Here is a 15,622-nt window from a genome sequence, read left to right on the forward strand (position 1 = left end):
CAAACCTGTCATGCATGGACTGAGGGGTGGTGATAACAATCTATCTATCTCTCTCATTCTGATTGTGGAGATTAGAAATGGGTCCACTAAGAGACATATATGTTGACTTATACGACCGCTTTGATTGACTGAGGATTTAGTAATTTTTCTTTTAGTAATTTCCAATTCTCCAGCGTGTGGGGGTGGGGTTGGTTTAGTGATTGGTATCCGAAGTTGACTTGACTCCTTGTGGAGTTTAGTGCAGTGCAACTAGACGTATTTAATTTAAATTTTTTTTATTAATTTATAAATAAATGCATAGTACATTTGGCAGTTTGTGTTATATAAAAATCATTTACTATCAAAAGGTCTTGGGTTCAAGCCATCTCTCTCACATCTTACATAATCTATGTGGTCAAATGCCTAATACATTTGGTGGAGTTATTTTATAGGGAAACCTCGATCCTACAATTGGAGTTTGCAGCTCTCCTTGGCGGCATCACCGACGAGAAGCTCAAGTTCTCCCTATAAAAAAAGCCGCCCAACAACATGCCCGTACTGCTAGTGCGGTGCGAGAAGCATAAGAACGCGGCTGATGGAATGGGCACCTGAAGAGATATTGAGGGCAGCAGATCAGACAGGAAGAGAACGAGAAGAGAGAATAGAAATACTCGGCCTCGGGTCGGTCTGAGCAAAAACCAACGCTATGACCATTATATTATATTTCTAACTTCATTCGCGAAGCCCTACTTGGTAGCTTTTAGGATGGAAAGTTAGGTTGAGAGCGATTTTTCCCAATTTGAAATCAGCCGGAAAGATAAAAGAAAGAAGCGAGATCCAATAGGCAAGAAACAAACAACGCAAAATTGTTATTTTCTTTTCTTATTTTTTTTATGAAAGATTTTTTTCTTCTTTTCATTTATTTTCTATCCATTTTCATTCAACCAAACACAACCTTAAATATGAATCCTGATTGAATGGAAAATCAGTGACATGTATGTTGTAATTAACGTATCAATGTTCAATTCTGAAAGAACAATTTGACCCAATTCTGAAATCAGCCGGAAAGATAAAAGTTAGAAGCGAGAACCAATAGGCAAGAAACAAACAACGCGAAATTGTTATTTTCTTTTCTTATCTTTTTTATGAAAGATTTTTTTTCTTCTTTTCATTTATTTTCTATCCATTTCTATTCAACCAAACACAACCTTAAATATGAATCCTGATTGAGTGGAAAATCAGTGACATGTATGTTGTAATTAACGTATCAATGTTCAATTCTGAAAGAACAATTTGACCCAATTCTGATTCCTGTGTAGCTGGTGAGCTTATGCCAGGCCACGGGAGTACTTTTCATACCAGATTAGCTAACATTGGGTTTTGGTTTACAAATTTAACCACCCAATGTTTATGTTAATGGAACTAACTAGTTCGTTGGAGTTTGGGTATTACAAAAATAACCAAAACAGTATCCCACCGTTATCCGGTTGCCGGTGGGTGATTCCATTGATCGACGACGATGAAGACTCATTGTAATAGTCGGTCTTCATAACCGCATTCTCAGTCCAACCCTCTTTGCTTCTCTTGCCTCTCTTTTCCGGTCAACTCGATATCGTTTGTCTATTCTTACAATATTTCTTTGTCCGTTAAAATGTAGAAGGAACCCTTCATGCCTGTCGTGAGAGACCAAACCCGAGGAAATCTCAAAAACTTGGGAGCTTCAAAGTTGGTTACCCAAACACCAATAGCGATAAGATAGAAGAATGAAAAAGGAAAATAGATGACCCAGATGCATAAAAATGAAAATGAAGAATCTAGATGTAGAAGATTCAGGAAATAACCAGAATCCTCGGATATAAAGTAAATGGTTATTTGAGTTTTGTCTATGAGAACAAAAAACCAAGTATATGAACAGTGGTAAAGGGGGAAGAGGAGAAGGAAAGAGAACCCAAAAGTGAGAAACAGAGAAACCAGAAACGTAAGTAAATACAAAACTGAATATTAGCAGGTTCTGGAATCAAAATCGGCTACTTATGCGGACAAATAAACCTAGATGCCAACCTAAGTTTTCAGCAAAGATGGAAATGGAGAGAGAAACTATTTGAGAGTTCTCAATGTCCCTCCCCCAGTTCGATTGTCCGAGAAACAAATCAATCTGCATTGCGCTTTTGGGTACGAAATGCTTCAAATGCCACCACTGCCCAACGAAATCCTCACCTTTTAAGAAAGAGAAACATGGGGATTTATTGTTGCACGCCCACTGCTGCCCTGCCTCTCATTGTCGATCCTCACAAATAGGTTGTGCTTGAGATTGCTTCACCTGAATCTGATCCACCAAAATCTCCACATGCACCGACACCTGAACCAGAGTCAGCCATTGCCGGAGGGAGTGGGAGAAGCTCTACTGGGATGGAGAGAGAGAAAGAGAGAGAGAGAACAGGGACAAAATTGGGGACAAAGGATTTCATGGAGACTGAAGATTCGAATGAGTCTTCATCACCGTCGATCCTTGGAATCGCCCACGGCAACCGAATAAGGGTGGGGGTACTGTTTTGGTTATTTTTGTACTACCCAAACTCGAACTGGCTAGTTCCATAATTCCATTCCATCTCAAAGTTGACGAATTACATAGCATTGAATCCACGGGATTGCAATCCACTAATTTAGGAAATAAGATAATGGAAAGTCTAGATAATGGAAAGTATAATATAGTAATAGCTATAATGGAAAGTATAATATAGCATAATGGAGAATATAATAAGTGGTAATATCTTTATAAAATAGGAAACCAAGGCTGACGAGCTGCTGCTCCACTAGTGTGTCAACGCTTGGACAGCCTCACTTGGACCTCTTGGAGCGCCGAAGCTGCTTGGGGTGGCTCTGGCTTGCCTCCACCTGGTCCTCTATAGTCGTTGCTGCGTCATTCCCCCCAGGTTGAAAAGAATTCACCCTCGAATTCGGGGATCCATCATCAGAAGAGTCGCCCAAGTAGGGTGTCAAGTGGCGCACATTGAACACGGTAGGTGCCCATATGTGATGGAAGCTTCAGGCGGTAGGCGTTGTCGTTGAGGCGTTCCAGCACCTCCAAAGGCCCAATCTTGCGATCATTAAGCTTCCCATAGCTGCCTGTGGGTTGCCGCTCAGGAGGGAGGAAAGCCCATACATAGTCACCGGGATGGAAGATCACTTCTCGACTCCGCATATCAACATGCTGCTTGTAGGCGGCGGTGTTGGACTCCAGCTTGTGGTGCACTTCTTCATGGATACGACGCAGCTGGTCCGCTATTTCTTCGACCTGTACAAGGGGCTTGGCTGGAAATGGAATAGGCACCAAATCCAATGTTGTGATAGGTTGGCGCCTGTACACGATCATGAAAGGACTAAGCTCAGTGGACCGGTTGACAGAACAGTTGAACGTAAATTCGCCCAGTGATAAATGATGCTCCCATGAGCGTGGATTATCTTCAATCAAACTACGCAAGATATTCCCCAAAGAACGGTTAACAACCTCCGTTTGCCCGTGGGTTTGGGGGTGGAACACTGAATTAAACTGCAGAGATGTTCCAATAAGCTTCCACAATTGCCGCCAGAAATGGCTGAGGAATTTAGTATCCCGGTCAGATGTGATGGTGCGTGGTAAACCATGAATCTTATAAACTTCTTGAAAGAAAAGATCTGCAATACGAGAGGCATCCATTGTTTTCCGACAAGGAATAAAATGGGCCATTTTCGAGAATCGGTCAACCACAACAAACACCGAATCCATGCCCCGCTGAGAACGAGGTAAACCAAGCACAAAATCCATAGAGATGTCCTCCCAAGGGGCCTTGGGAATCGGCAACGGCAAATACAAACCGGCATTGGTTGCTTGCCCCTTCGAAGTCTGGCACACCTGGCATCACTGCACAAAACGCTGCACATCTCTTGTCATATTAGGTCAAAAATATCGTGACGCCACCAACTGCAAGGTCTTGTCACGGCCAAAATGTCCTTCATTATGAGCATTTGCAATGATGTTCAAGCGGAGGGAGCAGTCCGGTATGCACAACCGAGTACCCTTGAATAAAAATCCATCCACAAAATTATAGACCGTACCACCTGTAACCTGTGCCTCATCCACAAATCTGGAGAAATAGAGGTCATCTTTATAAAGTTCGTGAAAAGAATCGAACCCCAAAGTGGTCGTGCACATTGTGGAAAGGAGGCTGCGTTTCCGACTAAGGGCTTCCGCTACTTGGTTTTGAGAACCAGCCTTGTGTTTGATGTGGAAGGTGAACTCTTGTAGGAACTCAGCCCACTTAGCACGCCTAGAATTGAGCTTGTGCTGGCCTGCAAGGTGCTTCAATGCTTCGTGATCAGTGTAGAGAACAAATTCTCGATGCAACAGGTAGGAACGCCAATGCTCAAGAGTGCGCACAAGAACATAGAATTCCAGATCATAAGTACTGTAGCGCAACTTAGCACCACTGAGTTTTTCACTAAGAAATGCAACAGGACGCCCACCTTGACTAAGAACTGCACCGATACCTGTACCTGAAGCATCATAATGAACTTCAAACACAAGATCAAAATTCGGTAGGGCAAGTAATGGGGCTGCAGTAAGCTTTTCCTTCAAGAGATCAAAACTCTGTTGGGCTACATCGGTCCACTCAAACACCCCCTTTTTCATGCAAGCAGTCAATGGGGCAGCAATAGAACTAAAATGAGCAATAAAGCGGCGATAAAAAGATTCAAGCCCATGGAAACTATGAACATAAAAAATAGAAGTGGGCGTAGGCCAGTCCTTGATCACCTGAATTTTTGCATCATCTACCATAATACCTTCACCAGAAATAACAAATCCCAAAAATAAAATTTTGGGTACCATAAAATAACACTTCTCGGCTGCTGCAAATAAACACTCCTTTCGTAAGACAAATAAAATGGCCGTCAGGTGCTGCATATGCTGCTCAATTGTCTTACTAAAAATTAGTATGTCGTCAAAATAAACCACCGCAAAATGCCCCAAAAATGGCTTCAAGATTTGGGTCATAAATCTCATAAATGTAGAAGGGGCATTGGATAGCCCGAAGGGCATAACCAGCCATTCAAATAAACCATCACGCGTCTTAAACGCAGTCTTCCACTCATCCCCAAGATGAATCCGGATCTGGTGATACCCACTCTTTAAAGCCAACTTCGAAAAAATGGTAGCACCTGTGAGTTGGTCCAGGAGATCGTCAAGGCGGGGGATAGGGAAACGGTACTTGACAGTGATTTTATTGATTGCCCTGCTATCTACACACATTCTCCAAGTGCCATTTTTTTAGGCACTAACAGGGCAGGCACCGCACACGGGCTAAGGCTTTCACGAATGAAACCTCGACTCATCAACTCAGGTACCTGGCGGTGCAACTCCGCATGCTCAGCCGAGCTCATCCGGTAATGAGGTAAATTCGACACTGGTGCACCAGGGATCAAATCGATCTGATGTTGGATGTCCCGCATGGGGGGAAGACCGATAAGTAGGTCAGTAGGAAAAACATCATGAAACTCAGCTAGTAGAGGTTTCACCCTGTCAGGAATAGTGGGAGTGTTCCCTTCTGCTGATTTATGCAATAAAACATATACTACATCCACATCAGTTATAGCACTGCGCAGGTCTCTCAGTGTAAGTAAATTTGCCGAACCCAAATCAGCCATTGAAGTCTTGATTGGGTCCTTGGATGGGGCTAACACCATCTTCTTGCCATTATAAATAAAAGAATAAGTATTCTTGTAACCATCATGCAAGGTCTTACTGTCAAACTGCCAAGGGCGACCAAGAATAATATGGCTAGCATCCATAGGGAGAACGTCACACCAAATCTTATCAAAATAGGTAGAAGCAATGGAAAGCGTCACAAGGCAGCATTTCGATACTATTACCTCTATACCCTTTTTCAGCCATGTCATTTTGTAGGGGTGAGGATGATCTTGCTGCTCTAGCTGCAACTTCTTGACTGCTGCCTCTGAAATCACATTCTCACAACACCCTGAGTCAATTATTAACTGACACACCTTGCCTGCGACCGTGCAAGCCGAATGAAAAATATTGTTGTGAAGCCAGTGATCGCCTTGGTCATGTCGTGGAGTGAGAAAAATCTTCCTCATCATTAGGAATTCACCAACATCTGCGTGGAGCACTTCCTCCCCTTCGAGAACCCTTGAGCTGTCATAAAGCAGGTCCTCAAAATGGTCGCCAACATTGCCATCGCCATAGTCATCAGGGTCAATCTCCAGTAGCAACCCCTTTCCAGCCAGCCGATTTTTGACTGCGCGGTAGTTAGTAGCATGGTGACCCAACTCACCACATGCGTAGCACCGGGTAGTAGACGACGGTTGTTGCGCAGGGAGAGAGGGGGTGCTGCCTGAGTAGGCTATATAGCCATTGGTGTTGAAGCAGGTTGGGGCGTTTTGGACATGGCTTGGGCCGCTGCTGTGGAGCGAAACAAAGGGTTGTAGGCACCCACACCCTTGGTTGCAAAACATGGGTTGGATGCGGTGGAGGGCTGCTTCCTTTGTTGCGATTTCTCAACCTTGGTTGCACGCTGATGTGCATCACCCAGATCCCAGATGTCAAGAACCTCTAGAACCTTCTGAATTTGGGGTTGCAGACCACCCAGATATTTACTAACCAGCATGTCTTCCGACTCCCCAGTGTTGTTGTGAGTCAACAGCTCATTGAACTCGCTGGTATACTCGTCCACAGTGCGGTTGTCTTGACGTAAGTTCTGGTATCGCTGATACAACTCTCTCTTGTAGTGATTATGGAGAAAATGTTTGCGAAGTTTCTCCTCTAATCGACGCCATTGGGTAATAGGAGCCTTCCCTTCACTGTGGCGGGTCTGCTTTTCTCGGTGCCACCACGCAATGGCCTTACCACGCAATCGCATCACTATAAGGCCTACGCGCTTGTTCTCTGGAACTTCGCAATGTTCAAATACTTCGTTGACGAGAGATAACCAATCCACCACTTCGTCAGGTGTTTCCTTACCCGTGAAATCTAGTATATCACCCTTCAACTTGCGATTCCAGTCCGGTTCCCGCTCGGGTTGGGGCTGCAAAGGCCGCAAGGATCGTGCTCGGGGACCCCGGCCCCTACCACTCACATGGCGAAGATCTTCAAATGAAGATGAGTGAACGCCATCAGCCTCTTCGACGTCGTTGCCGAACTCCTCGACGTTGTTGGTGCGTTGAGACGCGGTGCGCAATCGCTCCAACTCGCAGGTCAACTCTGTTACTTGGCACCGAAGCAACGCTGCCTCTACCCGGGCATCGTCGTCTCGCGCTTGTACATCTTCCACCCAAGCTGTGCGACCACCACGATTCTTCGGTGCCATGAAATAACCTTGCTTCTCGTCAGCTTTGATACCAAATAATGCAGGATCGACAGAGAAGAAGGTGGGTGATTCTTCTAGATCACCGGGGTAAGCTCTTCTAGGCTTGATAAGAACTCTTCAAGGTTCGTTAATGGAGATTATCTCCATGAGAGAGACAAGGTCTTCAATCCAATAATCAATTCAATAATTCCATTCCATCTCAAAGTTGACGAATTACATAGCATTGAGTCCAGGGGATTGCAATCCACTAATTTAGGAAATAAGATAATGGAAAGTCTAGATAATGGAAAGTATAATATAGCATAATGGAGAATATAATAAGTGGTGATATCTTTATAAAATAGAAATCCAAGGCTGACGAGCTGCTGCTCCACCAGTGTGTCAACGCTTGGACAGCCTCACTTGGACCTTCTTGGAGCGCCGAAGCTGCTTGGGGTGGCTCTGGCGTGCCTCCACCTGGTCCTCTATAGTCGTTGCTGCATCACTTTGACTGCCGCTTGATTGACTGACCATTGATTTCTGTCACTTCCTCGTAATTTCCAATTATCCTGACATCTCTCTTAATTTGACGAGGGAATGAATGGTTGCGCGCCATGGCTGGTCAGTCATTCTGTGTGCGGGAGGTTTACTGCAACTCAAAAGGATCAAGAAAGACGCAATGAGAAGCGACAATTTTTTTCATTAGTTGGGAGTGGGGGGTTTGGGGGTGGGGGGAATTAGATTTCTAGAATCCGGATGCCATGTTTTTCGTTATCAAGCTAACGATTTTGTTCTTCTTAACAAGAATTGGGACAGCAGCCTCAGGAGGAGGAGGAGAAGTTAGTTTCACCTATAATGGATTCGGAGGTGCTGACGTGCAGCTGGACGGCATAGCCAAAATCACATCCAATGGCATCCTCATGCTTACCAATGCAGCCACCAAGCGACAGAAGGGCCATCTCTTCAACCGTAGCCCGATTCACTTCCTCGACTCATCCTCCTCATCAGGTGGCGCTGCTGCTGCTGCTCTCTCCTTCTCTACCACTTTTGTCTTTGCCATAGTCCCTGAGTACCTCAAATTCAGCGGCCATGGAATGGCCTTTGTCATCGCACCCACAAGATGTCTCCCATCTGATGTTCTTCCAATATTTCTTGGCCTCTTCGCCGAGTACAACAACCGTAGCAATTCAAACAATCATATATTGGCAATCGAGCTTGACATCTTCCAGAACTTTCTGTTCAATGATATCAATGACAACCACGTTGGTATTGATATCAATGGATTGGTGTCTGTTGCTTCCGCTCCGGCTTCCTATTTCGACAAGGACGGTCGGTGCAAGAACCTAAGCCTCATCAGTGGCGACTACATGCAAGTCTGGGTTGATTACGATGGTATACACAAGCAGCTCAATGTCACATTAGCTCCGATCAGTGTTTCTAAACCGGCTCTTCCTCTCTTGTCTCTTTCTACCGATCTTACTCCGGTCATGAAGGATCCCATGTTCGTCGGTTTCTCATCCTCGACTGGTCTCCTTTCTGCATCCCACTATGTGTTGGGATGGAGCTTCAAGCTGAATGGGTCAGCAGAAAAACTCAATCTTACCCAACTTCCCACGCTCCCCCAACAAGGACCCAATCAGTTTCACCAGAAAACGCTTATTCTATTTATCGGGCTTCCTGTAATTGGTGCTGCTTTAGTGTTGGCGACGATCTTTGGCATCCTTATTATGTTAAATAGGAAGAGAAAATTTGCAGAATTGCTTGAAGAATGGGAACTCGATTATGGGCCTCATAGGTTCAACTATAAAGATCTGTACATGGCCACTAAGGGTTTTAAGCACAAGGACCTCCTGGGTATTGGCGGCTTTGGTAGGGTGTATAGAGGGGTATTACCCACCTCCAAAATCGAAGTTGCAGTGAAGAAAATCTCAAATGAATCAAGACAGGGGATGAGGGCATTTGTTGCTGAGATCGTTACCGTGGGTCAACTACGGCATCGGAACTTAGTAACGCTTTTGGGGTATTGCCGGCGTAAAGGAGAACTACTTTTGGTTTATGAATGCATGCCCAACGGAAGTCTAGACAAATACCTCTTCGATCCATCAATGCTGGTGCTGAATTGGAGTCGGAGGTTTCAAATTATTCGAGGAGTAGCATCTGCTCTGTTTTATCTGCACGAAGAATGGGAGCAGGTAGTGGTTCACAGAGATGTCAAGTCCAGTAATATTCTATTGGATGGAGAATTCAATGCAAGATTAGGAGATTTTGGACTTGCGAGATTGTATGGCCATGGAGCTGAACCTCAAACAACACATGTGGCTGGGACACCTGGGTTATCTTGCACCTGAACTTTCAAGAACCGGCAAAGCCAACACTAGCACAGATGTGTTTGCATTCGGGACTTTTATGTTAGAGGTTGCTTGTGGAAGGAGGCCAATAAATCCAAGAGCATCAGCAGATCAGGATGTGGTGTTGGTGGATTGGGTGTTCTCTAGCTGGAGCAGAGGGGCAATTCTTGAGGTTGTGGATCCAAAATTGAGAATGAATTATGAAGAGAAGGAAATGAAGGTGGTGTTGAGGCTTGGATTGCTTTGCTCCAATTGGGTTCCAACAGAAAGGCCAACAATGCGACAAGTTATGCAGTATTTGGAGGGAGAACTTCCTCTACCAGATCTGTCATCATCTCTTAGTCTGAGTGCTAATGGTGTAACACTTGTGGACGGGGAAGGCTTTGATGAGTTTGTGGTGCGTCCATCACCGTCTGTTTCAGAATGGATACTCTCCGGAGGACGTTGATTCTAACCCTATTGTATTTTATTGTAGTCACCAAGGCTCTGTATGGTAACGTTCATTTTAAGCGTTTTTAGTGTTTTTCCGGGTTTTCTTTTGTTTTTAACAGAATATGTAGGAGTAGCCCTAAATCTGTATGGTATGTTAGGTTTAATTTTTTTTTTTTTTTTTGAAATAAACCGGGCACTTGGCACACTTTTAGTACACATTTGCAAAACACCAAATTGGTGTTTCTCACTTGGTAGAAACATTTCTACCAATTTTCAGATAAACAGCTTTCGACTTAAGTTAACGAGGGGCAATAATGGAATTTGCCCTCTGAAACATAAAATGTGTAAGAGTAGCCCTAAATCACAAAGGCTGTCTCATCTTCTCAACTCATCTTAGCAAGAACGACGACCTTTGCAACTCGACCTCTCCATCTTTGCTTACGACTTATGCAACTCGACCAGAAAGCTTCTAAAAGGAAGAGGAGCGAGAGAGAGAGTGAGAGAGAGAGAGAGAGAGAGGGGAGAGAGAGCATCTACCCAAACTCATGATATTGTAAATTATTGCAGCTTTAGATATGCCTTTCACATCAGATTCTGAAGTTAAAACGAAATAAGCAATTACCCTAGTTTTTACACCCTATTTTCAGACTATTTCGATCAATAGACAAATAGACCGAAATCTACTTATGTCAAGACTGACTTGTTAGTAAGTGATCGAAAAACGGTCAGTGACTGAAAACAGTCAGAAGCAGTCAAACAGAAAATGGTCAATGATCGAAAACGGTCAGAAACGGTCAATGACCAAAAACAATTAGAAAAACAGTCAATGATCGAAAACGGTCAGTTCGGTCAGAAACGGTCAAAAAACGATTAATGACGGATAAACGATCAGCAAAGTGGTTACAAAAAGCTCTCAAAGAAGTGGGTAGTTGTGAAACTACCTCTCAAAGAAGTGGGTAATTATGAAACTACCTGGTAACTACAGAAACCACCTGAGGATGCCTATAAAAGGAAAAAATCAAAACAAAAGAAGGGATCCACAAATCAAATCAAACAAGTCTTTTCTTTTATCAGTTAGTTTCTTTTATCTTAGGAGTAGTGTAATGTAGATTTCCACCCATCAACATGTTTTTTGGCTTGCTTCAAAAGACATCCATTATCATCAAGTTGCAAGCTTCAACAGTTCATGGCTGGGAGAGTTATGAAAACTTCAACAAATTTGTTTCTATGTTGTTCGCAATTTGGTCGTAGAATAGTGGTAGTGTAAATTCCAAGTTGTAAGCCTCATCAGTTTCAGATTTGACAGAATTGTAATGACTTCAACAAATGTGTTCTATGAAGTAAGTAATTTGATTTCATCTTCTTCTTTTTGGCATTGCAATCTATGCATTTTGAAAAGTCCTTGGATTACCAAGGTACTGGTAGAACCCACGCTTTGATTCAATTCACTTTATGGAATAGTTTCCTCATCCAGCAACGGTTTCCAAACCGAAAAAATTTGGGGGAAACACCTAGGAAGCAGAATCATTTGGTTTGATGGGTCTATCACAATCCAACATTGTATAAGTTTGACTCACACATTTCTCTTACAAGTTTGCAACGGTGAACTTGACTGGTCCTGCAGAAACCAACCTTCCCCATAGCCGGCGGTTCTGCTAGAAATCAGGTTTGAGATTTCCTCTTTTCTCTTTCTATCTATGCGATTCTCAATCTCTCTAATTTTTGCTGTTTTATTCCTTAAGAACTCTTTTCTCTTTCTATCTATGCGATTCTCAATCTCTCTAATTCTTGCTGTTTTATTCCTTAAGAGAATTAGTTTTTGTGATAATTTTGGCTCCCAAGAGACGGTAACGGATGAAGAAAAAACCAATCTTAGTGTTTATTAGGGGAGTATTATAAACAGAAACAGAGATCCCAAATGAGCTATTTTAATGGAAGGACTTACCTTTTTTATGTTTTGTCATGCTTGAATCTGGAACTCTCTCCATTAGACATGTTTTTTCTATCATTGTAGTTCAGTTTAGTCTCCAGGCCGTCACCTAGTTTGGCATACTCATAAAATTTTAAAAGAGAAGGGTATGATGCCCAATTCTAAAATAAGTTTGAATTGCTAGTGAAAAAATAAACAAAACATGAACTCAATAAAAAATGCCAAACTATCAAAAGTTGGGAGAATGATCTATTGAACAATCAATAGAAAACTTATACATAGTGGACGATGTGATTGAAATAGATCACCAATTACACTCTTATAGTTTTACTTGTTAGTTCGGATAAATGGGTTTTTATTTTTTTAATCACATCTATATACATGATAAATAGTATGGGCCTTTGATTTTCTAGCCAACGAGTATGGGTTGGAGAAAGTAAGCCGGAGCCCAGCAAACAAGGGCAGGACCTGAGGGTGGGACAAACTAAACCGGCCTTTTCCAGGCCAAATCTTTGCCGGTAAGTCCTGGAGTCTTACATCCACTTGATTTTGGGCTACAATAAGGCTTGAGATATTAAACTGAGATGGGCTTGGGTTCCATCATAGTTATATGTGGTATGTCTTTGTGGAAAAAAATACAAAGTTGAAACTTTTCCTTAGAACCATGGTAGGCCCACCAAGTAATCTCCCTTCTTTCTTAAGAAATCTCTCCTTTCTTGTTCCCAGTCCCACCAACCCCCAGGTCACCTTAGTTTCTTTTGTTCTACCAGCTTTCCCTTGTCTATTAAAAGTCAGACCAAAGTGGCGCACGGCAATATATTTGTTGTCACTCGTTTACCAAAGTGGCGCACGGCAATATATTCCTTGTCACTCGTTTTCAGAAATCGGTCTCAAATTTTGCGAGAACGTATGGAATAAGGAGTGATGACCCCTTTACAGAAGACTAACTGAAGTTACGAATAAGAATTGGACCAGTGGACTATATTTTTTTAGTAGACCATGAACCGGAGGAATCATATATGGACCTGTAGCTTCCTCATAGTAGTTGTATCGTCACTGATTCTACGCATCGGACTCGTGTCAAAGACCTATTTGATTGATTGCACGTCCACTGAATGCTGTCACTTCTTCTTAATGTAATTAGTTGTGGTTTCCATGGCTGACCAGTCATTTCACTTTACCTTTCCTTAATTGTCAAAATCTAGATTTTCTCGTTTTGGCACCAGGGATGATCAAGTATTGGTACCTTAAAGGCCAAGACCAGTCATTTATGTGAGCGTGAGCGTGGGTTTAGTGGTAGACCGGGTCACCAACTTTGTTCCAAGGTTGACTTGAGACCATGGTGCTTCATGCAACTACTATTTTAAAGGACCTCGAAGAGGCAATGTTAAGGAGGCAGATGTGAAAAGGTTTGAATTAAGGGGGGGTTTAGAAATTAGGGAGTTCCATATTCCGGATACCATGTTTTCTGTTTTCAAGCTTACGGTTTTGTTCCTCCTCGCAAGAATTGGGGTAGCCTCGCAAGGAGAAGAAGTTGGTTTCATCTACAATGGTTTTGGAGGTGCAGACTTGCAGTTGGACGGTACAGCCAATATCACATCTAATGGCCTCCTCATGCTGACCAAGGTCAATACGCGACAGCAGCAGGGCCATGCCTTCTACGTTAATCCGATTCACTTCCTCGACCCATCCTCACCAGATGGCGCGGTTGCTCTCTCCTTCTCTACCACTTTTGTCTTTGACATAGTACCCGAGTTCACCCCATTGGGCGGTCACGGAATGGCCTTTTTCATCGGACCCACAAGAGGTCTCCCATCTGATGTTCAAGCAAGCCAATATCTTGGCCTCTTCTCTGACTCCAACCTTAACAAATCAGAAAATCATATATTCGCAGTCGAGCTCGACACCGCACAGAGTTTGGTGTTCAATGATATAAACGACAACCACGTTGGTATCGATATCAATGGATTGGTATCTGTTGCTTCTGCTCCGCCCTCCTATTTCCATAAAGACGGTCAATCCAAGAACCTAAGCCTCATCAGTGGCGAATCCATGCAAGTCTGGATTGATTACGATGGTGTACACAAGCATCTCAACGTCACATTAGCTCCAATCCATGTTTCTAAACCGGCTCTTCCCCTCTTGTCTATTTCTCTCGATCTTTCTCCGGTCATGAAGGACTCCATGTTCCTCGGTTTCTCATCCTGTACTGGACACGTTTCCTCATCTCACTATGTGTTGGGGTGGAGCTTCAAGCTGAACGGGCAAACAGAAGAACTCAATCTCGACCAACTTCCCAAGCTTCCTCGACAAGGACAACGTCGAACCAACCAGAAACTTCCTATTCTGATCATAGTACTTCCAATAATTGCTGCTGCTTTAGTGTTGGCGACCATCTTTGGTATCCAAATTATAATTAAAAGGAAGAGAAATTTTGCAGAAGTGCATGAAGAATGGGAACTCGATTTTGGGCCTCATAGGTTCAAGTATAAAGATTTATACGTGGCCACTAAGGGGTTTAAACACAAGGAGCTGCTGGGTATTGGTGGCTTTGGTAGGGTGTATAGAGGGGTATTACCCACTTCCAAAATCGAAGTTGCAGTGAAGAAAATCTCTCATGAATCGACACAAGGGATGAGGGAATTTGTTGCTGAGATCGTTACCGTCGGTCAACTACGGCATCGAAACCTAGTAACGCTCTTGGGTTATTGCCGGCGTAAAGGAGAATTCCTTTTGGTTTATGAATGCATGCCCAACGGAAGTCTAGACAAGTTCCTATTCAATCCATCTATGCCGGTGCTGAATTGGAGTCAGAGGTTTCAAATTATTCGAGGTGTAGCATCTGCTCTGTTTTATCTACACGAAGGTTGGGAGCAGGTTGTGGTTCACAGAGATGTCAAGTCCAGTAATGTTCTATTGGACAGGGAATTCAATGGAAGATTAGGAGATTTTGGACTTGCGAGATTGTATGACCATGGAACTGAACCTCAAACAACACATGTAGTTGGAACTTTGGGTTATCTTGCACCAGAATTTTCAAGAACCGGCAAGCCCAACACGAGCACAGACGTGTTTGCATTCGGGGCTTTTATGTTGGAAGTTGCTTGTGGAAGGAGGCCAATAAATCCAAGAGCATCAGCAGATCAGGATGTGGTGTTGGTGGATTGGGTATTTTCATGCTGGAGCAAAGGGGCAATTCTTGACACAGTGGATCCAAAATTGGGAATAAATTATGTAGAGGGGGAAATGGAACTGGTGTTGAAGCTTGGATTGCTTTGCTCTAATGGGGTTCCTACAGCAAGGCCAACAATGCGACAAGTCGTGCAGTATTTGGAGGGAGAACTTCCTCTAACAGATCTTTCATCTCTTACTCTGAGTGATAGTGGTTTAAAATTTGTAGATGGCCGAAGCTTTGATGATTTTTTGGTGACTCCATCATCGTCTGTTTCAGAATGGACACTCTCTGGAGGACGTTGATTCTCGCCTACCCTATTGGGTTTTGATGTAGTCAATTTTTTTTAACTGTAAATACCAGCCCCGCTTTGGTTCTGATCCTCTTCCAATAATGTTTATCTTATAGAACCATCAAGAAC

General features: G+C 43.3%; 2 protein-coding genes and 1 pseudogene across 2 annotated transcripts; 2 read left to right on the top strand and 1 right to left on the bottom strand.

Moving 5' to 3' along the window:
- Positions 1–3,916: 3,916 nt before the first annotated feature.
- LOC122640241 lies at positions 3,917–7,340 on the bottom strand. The gene is made up of 3 exons (XM_043833389.1): positions 6,473–7,340; positions 5,340–6,368; positions 3,917–5,256 (listed from the first exon to the last, which is right to left on the bottom strand). Exons 1-3 carry the CDS (start codon positions 7,338–7,340, stop codon positions 3,917–3,919), a joined length of 3,237 nt encoding a protein of 1,078 aa, XP_043689324.1.
- Positions 7,341–8,065: 725 nt separating this feature from the next.
- Positions 8,066–10,143, top strand: LOC122641058 (annotated as a pseudogene).
- Positions 10,144–13,483: 3,340 nt separating this feature from the next.
- Positions 13,484–15,614, top strand: LOC122641059 (L-type lectin-domain containing receptor kinase IV.1-like). Its single transcript, XM_043834376.1, has one exon. The coding sequence runs from the start codon at positions 13,491–13,493 to the stop codon at positions 15,504–15,506; it is 2,016 nt and encodes a 671-aa protein (XP_043690311.1). The 5' UTR covers positions 13,484–13,490; the 3' UTR covers positions 15,507–15,614.
- Positions 15,615–15,622: the final 8 nt, after the last annotated feature.

The sequence above is a fragment of the Telopea speciosissima genome, chromosome 9 (assembly GCF_018873765.1).
Source record: "Telopea speciosissima isolate NSW1024214 ecotype Mountain lineage chromosome 9, Tspe_v1, whole genome shotgun sequence".
NCBI lineage: Eukaryota > Viridiplantae > Streptophyta > Magnoliopsida > Proteales > Proteaceae > Telopea > Telopea speciosissima.

Bases quoted from the DNA above. Each gene is read 5' to 3' on its own strand.
- LOC122640241 (XM_043833389.1), bottom strand. From the start codon at position 7,340: ATGGCACCGAAGAATCGTGGTGGTCGCACAGCTTGGGTGGAAGATGTA. The intron at 6,369-6,472 runs GTGTGGGTGCCT...TAGCCTACTCAG, and splicing joins CCCATGTTTTGCAACCAAGG to GCAGCACCCCCTCTCTCCCT. The intron at 5,257-5,339 runs GTTTCATTCGTG...GAATGTGTGTAG, and splicing joins ACCTGAGTTGATGAGTCGAG to ATAGCAGGGCAATCAATAAA.
- LOC122641059 (XM_043834376.1), top strand. From the start codon at position 13,491: ATGTTTTCTGTTTTCAAGCTTACGGTTTTGTTCCTCCTCGCAAGAATT.